This window comes from Oryx dammah, unplaced genomic scaffold, assembly GCF_014754425.2.
Source record: "Oryx dammah isolate SB20612 unplaced genomic scaffold, SCBI_Odam_1.1 HiC_scaffold_16, whole genome shotgun sequence".
In the NCBI taxonomy this organism is placed as follows: Eukaryota; Metazoa; Chordata; class Mammalia; order Artiodactyla; family Bovidae; genus Oryx; species Oryx dammah.
Genome location: NW_024070200.1, coordinates 13,210,688 through 13,224,310, shown reverse-complemented (window position 1 = coordinate 13,224,310; position 13,623 = coordinate 13,210,688). Strand labels below are relative to the sequence as shown.

General features: G+C 40.3%; 1 protein-coding gene across 1 annotated transcript in view; it reads right to left on the bottom strand.

The window, feature by feature from the left end:
• Window positions 1-13,623, bottom strand: part of CATSPERB (cation channel sperm associated auxiliary subunit beta) — a 125,053-nt gene that overhangs the window by 105,175 nt on the left and 6,255 nt on the right. The window contains exon 4 of the mRNA XM_040256636.1: window positions 2,365-2,425. Within this exon, the coding sequence (XP_040112570.1) occupies window positions 2,365-2,425 (61 nt within the window). The remainder of the gene's footprint in view (window positions 1-2,364; window positions 2,426-13,623) is intronic.

The window sequence follows — 13,623 nt, the reverse complement described above, 5'->3', positions numbered from 1 at the left end:
TAGAGTGCCAGGCTCCTCTCTGTCCATAGGATTCTCCAGGCAAGAATACTGAAGTGGATTGCCATTTCCTCCTCCAGGGGCTCTTCCTTACCCAGGGATCAATCCCATGTAGCTGGCACGTTCTTTATCACTAGTGCCACCTGGGAAGCCTACATAACTCCAAATGAGTAATAAATGAATTAAGATAGATAAAGTATTTAGAGTCACACTGTAAATATAATAATTTAGTAAATCCTCCCTGCTGGTTCTATCACTACCCAGAAGATTATTTTGCTATCTTTGTTATTGATGCTACATAAACTACCCTTTCCAAGATTTTACATGTATACCTTGTGGCTCAGCTGGTAAGGAATCTGCCTGCAATGAGGAAGACCTGGGTTTGATCCCTGGGTTGGGACGATCCCCTGGGGAAGGGAAAGGCTACCCACTCCAGTATTCTGGCTTGGAGAATTCCATGGACTATACAGTTCATGAGATTGCAGAGTCGGGCACAATTGAACAACTTTCACTTTCACTGCTCAAATTCATGGCATGGCAGCTAATGAGAAATGATTGAGGAAAAAGTAAATGAGCAAATATGGTCTCCCTCCCCATGAATATTTTCTTTCCTGATTTCTAGTGTATTACTAATATTAGATCATCCTCTTCTATTACATTATGAAGTGAAGTGAAGTAAAAGTTGCTCAGTTGTGTCCCCCTGTTTGAGACGCCATGGACTGTACAGTCCATGGAATTCTCCAGGCCAGAATACTGAAGTGCATAGCCTTTCCCTTCTCCAGGGAATATTCCCAACCTAGGGATACCCAGGTCTCCCGTGTTGCAGGAGGATTTTTACCACCTGGGCCACAAGGGAAGCCTATTACATTATGAGCTCAAATATATCTTTATTTACTCAATCCAGAAGTTGCATCAAGATAGGCAGATATTATTTGGTCTCTTAATCTAAAATACTTAAATTTTCAGATCACCTTTGTTCCTCCCTGGGTGATCTTAGAAATCAATGTATTTCTGAAATTAAATTTTGGAAATAGGAGAAGTGAAAATAACAAGTGATCTTCATTTCTTCAGTTGTCAAACTAATGTCAATATTAGGCCAAGCAACCAGAACAATCCATCATTAGACTGTACCCCCTTGCTCCTTTTTTAATAGAGTAGAATTTCCAGGATGAATTATTTGAAACAAAAATCACAAAAATTTTCAATAGATTAATTTGAAAAAACTGAGATGACTGAAGGATAAAAATAGTGATATAATCTAAGTTAGCTGTTATAACATGGAGGCTTCTTTTTCAATCTTTTATTTTCGATGTTTCCTTATATAGAGTCTTTTCCATTCTTTCTGCCTACTGTTACTTCTCTCCTGCTTTTTACTCTGTAGGACACATAATTTGGTTCATCCTTTAACTTCTTCCATAGAAGGGTTGACCTGTATGATTCCCCCAATTCCTCATCACCTGCTACATTTGATTGGCACACAAGAGGGTGCCCAATCAATTCTAGGGCAGTTGAAGACACTTTTCTGGAAATTTTGAATTGGGCTGGCCCCTAGGAAATATAAATAAAAATTTGACAGCAGTGAATCAGCTTTAGAAAACTAATCTGTAAAATGGAAAAATAAATATAGAGGTATAGAAAATATAGATAAGAGAAACAGGGTGAAAATATTCCCTGGGTTCTTGATGGCTCTCCATTTCTTACTTCTAATTCCTTCCTATAGTTTGGCTTCATTTTTGTCTTTGGGTTTCATAACAAAAAGAAATTTAGTATTTTTCCTTTAGTGAGGTCAAGATGGTTTCTGTTTCTTGCACCTACCAAATTAGAATAATATACCCTTTATCATTTTTAAACTATGGGTCTGTATCTCATGCCTGAAGATCTACTAGCCCAGTCCACTAGCTCAATATTCACACCTTCTGGAATTTCATTTTCTTTCTTTCTTTAGTATTTACAGCAGCATATGAACTAGGCTATCACATCATACTTAATAATAGAGCCAACAGTAAAATAATATATTAAAATTTTAAATTAATGTTTCCATTTCATTAAAATTAATTGGCACCTGAATTTCTCAATACTATAAATTTTAAGTTCTAGAAAATGAGTCTACTTTAAATAAAGAATAATATAAGCTATGTATATCAGAACCATTCATCTATAATAAATTGCCAGATAAAACACAGGAAGCTCAGTTAAATTTGTGTTTCAGATGAATCACTAAATAACTTTTAATAAAATGTATGTCCCAAATATTCCAGGAGACATTAACATGAGATAGCATAATTTTTAACATGATAAATGTTTTTTATTTGATAAATTTGGCAATCTATATCCATGAGTAAAATAATTAATTTAGATCACTCTTACCTGTATTTTTTGTGATGTTTTCTCTGGGAATATCAACCAACCAGTAAACCCGATCACTGTACTTGAATAAAGAAGATGTGAGAAAACAGTGTCTTACAATGTTGATAGCAACACTTATTTTGGCATAGTCTACCCCATATTTAAAAATTAAAATTAAACAAAAACATCCAATGCAAATATCCTTTACCCAGAAATTTCACTCCTGGAAATTTAGCTTACATTATATTCACATATGTGTGAAATATGTTCAAGGATATTTTCATCATTACTTCTGATAGTATAGAGGATTGAAAATAACTAAAAAATAACTGAAGTATTCATTACATAAAGTTATATGTAAGAATATAGTCACAAAATGGAACATGATACAGCCAAACTCAGGTAGCATAAAGCTGAAGCATTACTGGCTTATGTGTCAGAGGACAGAGCCTGCTGCTGACAGAAAATTTAGGAATTTAAGAGGAAAATACCAAGAGCAAGGAAACTGCAAAATATTGATCTAAGAGTTAAATATGAATGTGAGAGTTTGACCATAAAGAAGGCTAAGCACAGAAGAATTGATGCTTTCAAACTGTGATGCTGCAGAAGACTCTTGAGAGTCCCTTGGACAGCAAGGAGATCAAAACAGTCAATCCAAAAGAAAATCAATCCTGAATATTCATTCGAAGGACTGGTGCTGAAGCTGAAGCTCCAATATTTTGGCCATCTGATGGGAAAAACCGACTCATTGGAAAATACACAGACGCTGGGAAAGACTGAGGGCAAGAGGAGAAGGGAGCGACCGAGAATGAAATGGTTGGATGGCCTCACTGACTCAATGGACATGAGTTTGAGCAAACTCTGGGAGATGGTGAAGGACAGGGAAGCCTGGCATTCTGCAGTGCGTGGGGTCGCAAAGAGTAGGACATGACTAAGCAACTGAACAACAACAGGACTTAAATATAAATTCTTTCCAAATTCTTGGGCAACACAAGTGCAGGGGAGATCCTCAGAAGGCCATGTTTAAAAAAAAAATCAACAGTAGAAAATAAAAGAACTAAGTAGACATATTAGCTGCTGAAACCATAGGTAAGACCATTTGCAATTTGTGCCAGGGTGTCAGGGGACGTTCAACTTTAAGGAATCCAATATGTTGCACTTTTCTTCCTTTGTGTGCCATTTCTCAAGGATTCTTTGTTTCTTATCAGTTCCTATTCTGGGAACGAGTATAGCTGCATGCAGTTCTCAGGACTGAGATCATGGGAAAGGTACCTGCCTGGATTCTTCTCAGTGGCTCTCTTCAATGACTCTTTTCAGCATCAGCGACCTTGTATGTATTAGACTATTCATTTTGTTGCAATTGATGGGATTTCATCCTTTGTAATGGCTGAGTAATCACTTTACTAAAGATATATAAGCCTGCATTTCTGCTAATAAAATACACTTGTTTCACTAGAGATTTGGGTCCCCGTGTCTTGGGTCCCCGTGTCTTTCTTTCTCTTTCTCTCTCTCTGGCTAATTCTCTGTAGCATAGAAACCTGTAGAGCTCACTTTCCTGCCCGTGCTTTCATGACCTCTTCAAGAGGACGCCCTGTGCCTCCATGAGCGGTACAAGCCCTGTCCTAGGGCTTAAATACAAATTGGTTCTTTATTGGTTTCTGCATAACCCAGGGAATGCTAGCCTCTTTCTCTCTTTTGCTTTCTTATGGTTGACTCTAGACCACCAGGTTCCGGTCCATTAAAGGACTGCAACACCAGGGCAATTAATAGCATTTTAGATCACCATCAACAAAAACAACAGCAAATTCTTATAAGAACATAGCAGAATCCAGAGTTGCTACAGCTTACTATTGTCAGTCACTTTTCTATCAAAAATAACAGGATATGAAAAGAAACAGAAACATGTAACTAATATTTAGGTTAAAAAAAGATAAACCATAAACTGACGCAGAATGAGTTCAGATACAGACGAAGACTTCAAAGAAGCTATTACAAATATGCAAAGAGATTTAAAGAAAACTTGTTAAGGAGGAAAAGGATAGGAAGTCCAGTACCAAAATGAAAAATAAAATCATAAAACCAAGTGGAAATAATAAAGTTGAAAACTGTAACAGATAAAATATTAACTGTGTGTGTGTTAGTCACTCAGTCGTGTCTGACACTGCGACCCTATGGACTGTAGACCACCAGGCTCCTCTGTCCAATGGATTTTCCAGCAAAGAGTATTGGAGTGGGTAGCCATTCCCTTCTCCAGGGGATCTTGCCAACCGGGGATCAAACCTGGTCTCCTGCATTGCGGGCAGATTCTTTACCATCTGAGCCACCAGGGAAGTCCTGTCAATTTTCAGATACTATAAAAATTCAGTTGTTGTTGAGGAAACTGAGGTACACTGACCTCCCCCCACCTCATGCCTCTGTTTGGCAGTCCACTGTCTAGCCTACACCCTCCTACTCTCAGTGGAATGAGTCACATGCAAGAAGCCTTTTGCCATGGGGGAGGGTCTCAGGAGCCCTCCTGGTGTTGTAAGCTGTAGCAGCTCTGGCCTGTGTTGGGGGGAGGCTGGGCAGGGTCAAGGGCTGTGGATAGGGGAGCAGGAGGAAGGGTGTGGTTGGAAATGGCAAAAGAAATAATAAGTGAACTTAAATATATAACAACTGAGATTATTCAGTCTGAAATAGGGATAAAATGATTAAAGGAAAATAGATGGACCTATAGAGATCTGTTCAGTTCAGTTCAGTTCAGTCGTTCAGTCGTGTCTGACTCTTTGCAACCCCATGAATCGCAGCATGCCAGGCCTCCCTGTCCATCACCAACTCCCAGAGTTCACTCAGACTCACGTCCATCGAGTCCGTGATGCCATCCAACCATCTCATCCTCAGTCGTCCCCTTCTCCTCCTGCCCCCAATCCCTCCCAGCATCAGGGTCTTTTCCAATGAGTCAACTCTTTGCATGAGGTGGCCAAAGTACTAGAGCTTCAGCTTTAGCATCATTCCTTCCAAAGAAATCCCAGGGTTGATCTCCTTCAGAATAGACTGGTTGGATCTCCTTGCAGCCCAAGGGACCCTCAAGAATCTTCTCCAACACCACAGTTCAAAAGCATCAATTCTTCGGTGCTCAGCCTTCTTCACAGTCCAACTCTCACATTCATACATGACCACAGGAAAAACCATAGCCTTGACTAGACGGACCTTAGTTGGCAAAGTAATGTCTCTGCTTTTGAATATACTATCTAGGTTGGTCATAACTTTTCTTCCAAGGAGTAAGCATCTTTTAATTTCATGGCTGCAGTCACCATCTGCAGTGACCTTGGAGCCTAAGAAAATAAAGTCTGACACTGTTTCCACTGTTTCCCCATCTATTTCCCATGAAGTGATGGGACCAGATGCCATGATCTTCGTTTTATGAATGTTGAGCTTTAAGCCAACTTTTTCACTCTCTTCTTTTACTTTCATCAAGAGGCTTTTTAGCTCCTCTTCACTTTCTGCCATAAGGGTGGTGTCATCTGCATATCTGAGGTTATTGATATTTCTCCCAGCAATCTTGATTCCAGCTTGTGTTTCTTCCAGTCCAGCGTTTCTCATGATGTACTCTGCATAGAAGTTAAACAAGCAGGGTGACAATATACAGCCTTGACGTACTCCTTTTCCTATTTGGAACCAGTCTGTTGTTCCATGTCCAGTTCTAACTGTTGCTTCCTGACCTGATACAGATTTCTCAAGAGGCAGGTTAGGTGGTCTGGTATTCCCATCTCTTTCAGAATTTTCCACATAGAGATCTGTGGGTTGATAAAATATTTTCCAAAATGTGCCCAATTGAGCTTTTGGTTCAAGATGGTGGAGTAGAAGAACATGTCCTCATCTCCTCCTGTGAGAACACCAAAATTGCAACTAGCTATTGAATAACCACCAACAGGAGGACACTGGAATCCACCAAAAAACATACCCCATGTCCAAAGAAAAAGAAGAAGCTGCAGCAAGATGGTAGGAGGTGTGCAATCATGATAAAATCAAATCCCATACAGGCCAGGTGGGTGATCCACAGACTGAAGAACAATAATACCAAAGAAGTTCTTGCACTATTGTGAAGGTTCTGAACCCCACTATTGTGAAGGCTGGGAAGCCTGGCAATCTGACAAAGGGACTGGGAATCCTCAGAAATCTGGCCTTGAGGGCCAGTGGGGTTTGATTGCAAGCCTTCCAGAGGACTGGGGGAAACAGAGATTCCAGTCTTTGAGGGCACAAACAAAATTTTGGTGCAGCAACACCCAGAGAAGAGGAGCAGTGACCCCACACAAGACTAAACCAAAACTACTTGCTAGTGTTGAAGGGCCTCCTGTAAGGGCCTGGGTCAACAGGGGCTCACCACAGGGACGGGGGCACTGAAAGGTCTCCCTTGGCATAAACCCTCTTGGAGTTCACCATTAACCCTACCACAGAGCCTATAGACCCCAGAGCTGGGTCACCTTAGGCCAAACAACTACCAGGGAGGGAGTGCAACCCCACCTATTAGCAGATAATTGGATTAAAACTACCCAGCAAGGCCTTGCCCACTAGAACAAGACCCAGTTTTCCCCAGTCCCTCCCATCAAGAAGCTTACACAAGCCTCTTAGCCTCATCCATTAGAGGGCTGACAGAAGAAGCAAAAGAAGCATAGTTTCATAGTAGCTGAAACAAAACCCATATCACAGAAAGTTAGTCACTATGAAAAAGCAGAAATTTTGTCACAGATGAAGGAATAAGCTAAAATCCCAGAAAAACAACTAAATGAAATAGAGATAAGCAACCTTCCAGAAAAAGAATTCAGAATAATGATAGTGAAGATGATCCAGGATCTTGGGAAAAGAATGGAGGTAAAGTTCGAGAAGATGCAAGAAATGTTTACCAAAGACCTAAAAGAACTAAAGAACAGACAAACAGAGATGAATAATACGTTAGAAAGAATCCATAGCAGAATAACTGAGGCAGAAGAACGGATAAATGACCCGAAGGACAAAATGGTGGAAATCACTGCCAGGGAACAGAATATAGAAAAAAGAATGAAAACAGCCTAAGAGACCTCTGACAACACTAACTGCACCAACATTCGCATTATAGGCTCCCAGAAGGAGAAGAGAGAGAGAAAGAACCTGAGAAAATATCTGAAGAGATAATACCTGAAAACTTTCCTAACATAGGAAAGGAAAGAGTCAACCAAGCCCAGGAAGCACAGAGAGTCCCAGGAAGGATAAACCCAAGGAGAAACAAACTGAAACACATAGTAATCAAACTGACAAAAAGTAAATACAAAGATAAAATATTAAAAGCAGCAAGGGAAAAATGACAAATAATATACAAGGGAACTCCCATCAGGTTATCAGCTGATTTCTCAACAGAAACTCTACAAGCCAGAAAGGAATGACATGATATATTTAAAGTGATGAAAGGGAAGAACCTACAACCACAGATACTCTACCCAGCAAGACTCTCCTTCAGATTTGATCGAGAAATCAAAAGTTTTCCAGACAAGCAGAAGTTAAGAGAATTCAGCACCACCAAACCAGCTTTACAGCTAAAGAAGCTTCTCCAGGCAGGAAATACAAGAGAAGGAAAAGATCTACAGAAAATAAACCCCAAGCAATTAAGAAAACAGTAATAGGGTCATACATATTGATAATTACCTTAAATGTAAATAGATTAAATGCACCAGTCAAAAGATATAGACTGGCTGGGTGGATGAAAACATGTGCATGTATGCACTTCCACTTACCACATCACTCTGCTTGACAACCCCCAGATTGTATGTAATTATTTTATATTGTTAAGTTAATTATGTTCCCATTATGGCTTGCAATTGTAATTTTTATTTTTTGTCTGGCTATTGATTGTGAAACTGATAAACATCTTTTACTATTTGGAAAAAAAAAATGCCCAGTTAGAGTCCCAGGCAGGAAAAGAGAGAAAGGGGCAGAACATTTCTTTGGAGAAGTAGTGGCTGAAAACTTTCGAAATTTTGTAAACTTACAATCCAAATAGCCTAGAGAATCTCAATTAGCGTAAATACAAAGAGAATGTCTTAAAAGCACTAACAGGAAAATGCCACATTACATACAGGGGACAATAACAAAATTAATAGTTGACTTCTCATTCAGGAAAAATGATGTCAGGTGACACATATTCAAAATGCTTAAAGCAAATGAAATCACTCAGAAATTCTACATCTTACAAAATAATCTTTCAAAAATTAGAGTGACCACTAAAAACCTACTAGAATTTATAAGTGAGTTCAGTATGTTTTCAGGATCTCAGATACAACAATTAATTGTATTTTTTATATACTTGCAAAGAACAATCTGGAAATGAGAATAAGAAAGCAATTCTCTTTACAACAGCATTAAAAAGAATGAAACATTAGAAATAAATTTAACAAAAGAAGTGCAAAATTATACTCTGAAAACAACAAAACATTGCTGAAAGAAATTCAAGAAAACCTAAATAAATGGAAAGAATCCAGCTTGTTCATCTGGGAGTTCTTGGTTCATACACTGTTGAAGCCTAGCTTGAAGGATTTTGAGCATTACCTTGCTAGGATGTGAAATGAATGCAACTGTGTGGTAGTTTGAACATTCTTTGGCGTTGCTCTTCTTTGGTACTGGAATGAAAACTGACCTTTTCTAGTCCTGTGGCCACTGCTGAGTTTTCCAAGTTTGCTGACATTGAGTGAAGCACTTTAACAGCATCATCTTTTAGGATTTGAAACAGCTCAGCTGGAATTCCATCACCTCCACTTTTGTTTGCTTTCTAAGGTTCATTCGACTTCACACTCCAAGATGTCTGGCTCTAAGTGAGTGACCGCATCATCACAGTTATCTGGGTCGTTAAGACCTTTTTTTGTATAGTTCTTTTGTATATTCTTGCCATCTCTTCTTAATCTCTCCTGCTTCAGTTAGGTCCTTGCCACTTATGTCCTTTATCATGCCCATCCTTGCATGAAATGTCCCCTTGATATCTCTAATTTTCATTTTATTTCTTAAAATTTTCATTTCTTAATTTTTTAACTTTTGCTTGAGCTCTGTCTTTGTTGCTGCACACAGGCTTTCTCTAGTTCTGACAAGCAGGGCCCACTCTCTAGATGTGGTGCCTCGGGTTCTCATTGTGGTGGCTTCTCTTCTTATGGAGCATGGGCTCTAGGGCCCATGGGCTTCAGCAGGTGTGACTCTAGGGGTCTAGCTGCTGCTGCTGCTGCTAAGTTGCTTCAGTAGTATCCAACTTGTAGCGACCCCATGGACTGCAGCCCACCAGACTCCCCTGTCCCTGGAATTCTCCAGGCAAGAACACTGGAGTGGGTTGCCATTGCCTTCTCCAAGGGGCCTAGTTCAGTTCAGTTCAGTCGCTCAGTTGTGTCCGACTCTTTGTGACCCCATGAATCGCAGCATGCCAGGCCTCCCTGTCCATCACCAACTCCAGGAGTTCACTCAGACTCGTGTCCATCGAGTCAGTGACGCCATCCAGCCATCTCACCTCAGTTGTTCCCTTCTTCTCCTGCCCCCAATCCCTCCCAGCATCAAAGTCTTTTCCAGTGAGTCAACTCTTTGCATGAGGTGGCCAAAGTATTGGAGTTTCAGCTTTAGCATCATTCCTTCCGAAGAAATCCCAGGGTTGATCTCCTTCAGAATGGACTGGTTGGATCTCCTTGCAGTCCAAGGGACTCTCAAGAGTCTTCTCCAACACCACAGTTCAAAAGCATCAATTCTTCGGCACTCAGCCTTCTTCACAGTCCAACTCTCACATCCACACATGACCACTGGAAAAACCATAGCCTTGACTAGACGGACCTTAGTTGGCAAAGTAATGTCTCTGCTTTTGAATATGCTATCTAGGTTGGTCATAACTTTTCTCCCAAGGAGTAAGTGTCTTTTAATTTCATGGCTGCAGTCATCATCTGCAGTGATTTTGGAGCCCCAAAAAAATAAAGTCTGACACTGTTTCCACTGTTTCCCCATCTATTTCCCATGAAGTGATGGGACTGGATGCCATGATCTTCGTTTTCTGAATGTTGAGCTTTAAGCCAACTTTTTCACTCTCCTCTTTCACTTTCATCAAAAGGCCTTTTAGTTCCTCTTCACTTTCTGCCATAAGGATGGTCTCATCTGCATATCTGAGGTTATTGATATTTCTCCAGGCAATCTTGATTCCAGCTTGTATTTCTTCCAGTCCAGTGTTTCTCATGATGTACTCTGCATATAAGTTAAATAAGCAGGGTGACAATACACAGCCTTGATGTACTCCTTTTCCTATTTGGAACCAGTCTGTTGTTCCATGTCCAGTTCTAACTGTTGCTTCCTGACCTGCATACAGATTTCTCAAGAGGCAGGTTAGGTGGTCTGGTATTCCCATCTCTTTCAGAATTTTCCACAGTTTATTGTGATCCACACCGTCAAAGGCTTTGGCATAGTCAATAAAGCAGAAATAGAGAGCACAGGCTAAATAGTTATGGGCTTAGTTGCTCTGCAGCATGTGGGATTTCTGGATCAAGGATTAAACCAGGGTCCCCTGCATTGGCAGGCAGATTGTTAACCACTAGACCACCAAAGAAGTCCTTCCAATTTTCTTGAAGCAGTCTCTAGTCTTTCCCATTCTACGGTTTTCCTCTATTTCTTTGCATTGTTCATTTAAGAAGGCCTTCTTATCTCTCCTTGCTATTCTCTGGAATGCTGCATTCAGTTGTGTATGGTGGTGGTGGTGGTTTAGTTGCTAAGTCATGCCCAACACTTGCAACCCCACAGGCTGCAACCTGCCAGGCTCCTCTGTCCATGGGATTTTCTAAGCAAGAATAGTGGAGTGGGTTGCCATTTCTTTCTCCAGGGGATATTCCCTGACCGAGGGATCAAACCTGGGACTCCTGCATTGCAGGCAGTCTCTTTACCAACTGAACCACAAGGGATGCCCCAGTTGGGTGTATCTTTCCCTTTCTCCATTGTCTTTTACTTCTTTTCTTTTCTCATATATTTGTAAAGCCTCCTCAGACAACCAGTTTGCCTCCTTAGATTTCTTTTTTGGGGATGATTCTGGTTACTGCCTCCATTAGAATGTTACAAACCTCCATCCATAGTTCTTCAGGCACTCTGTCTATCAGATCTAATTCCTTGAATCCATTCATCACCTCCACTATACAATCAAGGGATTTTATTTAGGTCATACCTGAATAGCTTACTGGTCTTCCCTACTTTCTTCAATTTAAGTCTGAATTTGACAATAAGAAGCTTATGATCTAAGCCACAGCTCCAGGTCTTGTTTTTGCTGACTGTCTAGAGCCTCTCCATCTTTGGGTGCAAAGAACAATCAATCTGATTTCAGTATTGACCATCTGGTGATATCCATGTGTAGAGTCATCACTTGGGTTATTGGAAAAGGGTGTTTGCTATGATGAGTGTATATTCTTGACTAAACTCTGTTAGCCTTTGCCCTGCTTCATTTTGTACTCAAAAGCCAATCTTGCCTGCTGTTACAGTATCTCTTGACTTCTTACTTTTGCATTCCAATCCTCTGATGAAAAGGACATTTGTGTGTGTGTGTGTGTGTGTGTGTGTGTGTGTGTGTGTTAGTTCTAGATGTTGTTTTGGGTCTTTATATGACCAGTCAACTTCAGCCTCTTTGACATCAGTGGCTGGGCCTGGACTTGAATTACTGTGATGTTGAGTGGTTTGCCTTGGAAATGAAGTGAGATCATTCTGTCATTTTTGAGATTGCACCCAACTACTGCATTTCGACTCTTTTGTTGACTATGAGGGTTAATCCATTTCTTCTAAGGGATTTTTGCCCACAGTAGTAAATATAATGGTCATCTGAATTAAATTTGCCCATTCCCGTCCATTTTAGTTCATGGATTCCTAAGATGTTCACTCTTGCCATTTCATCTTGCCAGTGAACTCAATGTTCACTGCTTGACCACATCCAATTTACCTTGATTAATGGACCTAACTTTCAGGTGCCTATGCAATATTGTTCTTTACAGCATCAGACTTTACTTACCCAACCAGACAAACCCACAACTGAGTGTCATTTCCACTTTGGCCCACCCACTTTATTCTTTCTGGAGCAATTCATAATTGCCCTCTACTCTTCCCCAGTAGCATATTGTACACCTTCCAACCTAGGGGGCTTATCTTCTGGTGTCATATCTTTTTGCCTTTTCCTACTGTTCATGGAGTTCTTGTGGCAAGACTGTGTAGTGGTTTGGCATTTTCTGCTCCAGTGGACCACATTTTGTCAGAACTCTTCACTATAACCTGTCTTGAGTGGCCCTGCAGAGCATGGCTCATAGCTTCATTGAGTTATATAAGCCTTTTTGCCATGACAAGACTGTGATCCATGAAGGAGATCATAATATAATTTGTCATTGAAAAGGATTATGTACTGATATATACTATCACATGATGAACCTTGAAAATATTATGATAACTTGAAGGAAGCCATTCACAAAATATTGCATATTATACAGTTTCATTTACATGAAATGTTCAAATAAGCAAATCCAGAGAGACAGGAAGTACATTAGTGGTTGCTTAATACTGGGGAGCAGAAAGTGTAATGGGGAGTGACTGTCAGTGGGTATGGGCTGTCTTTTTGGAAATGGTGAAAGTGTTCTAATATTAGATAGTAGTGATGGTTGCACTCTGTGAATTACTAAAAACCATTTAATCGTACACTGTAGGCAAATTGTATGGCATGTAAATTATATCTTAATAAAGTTGCTACCCTCCCTCCCTACCCCCCAAAAATGAAATAAAGACATTTTCAAAGGAAAAAAACATCCAGAGAATTAACACCTGCTCTGTCGGAGAAGGCAATGGCACCCCACTCCAGTACTCTTGCCTGGAAAATCCCATAGATGGAGGAGCCTGGTGGGCCACAGTCTGTGGGGTCGCTAAGAGTCGGACACGACTGAGCGACTTCACTTTCACTTTTTGCTTTCATGCATTGGAGAAGGAAATGGCAACCCACTCCAGTGTTCTTGCCTGGAGAACCCCAGGGACGGGGGAACCTCATGGGCTGCCGTCTATGGGGTCGCACAGAGTTGGACACGACTGAAGCGACTTAGCAGCAGTAGCAGCAACACACCTGCTCTGTAAGAAATGCTAAAAGTTCCTCATTGTTGAAGGAATATGACACCAGATGGCAACTTATACTTACAGAAAAGAATGAAGAGCAGTGGAAATAATGAATATGTGAATAAAAAATATGAATCTTTTTCTTTTCTTCTCTTAATTTCTTAAAAGAATATGACTGTTTAAAGTAAAAAG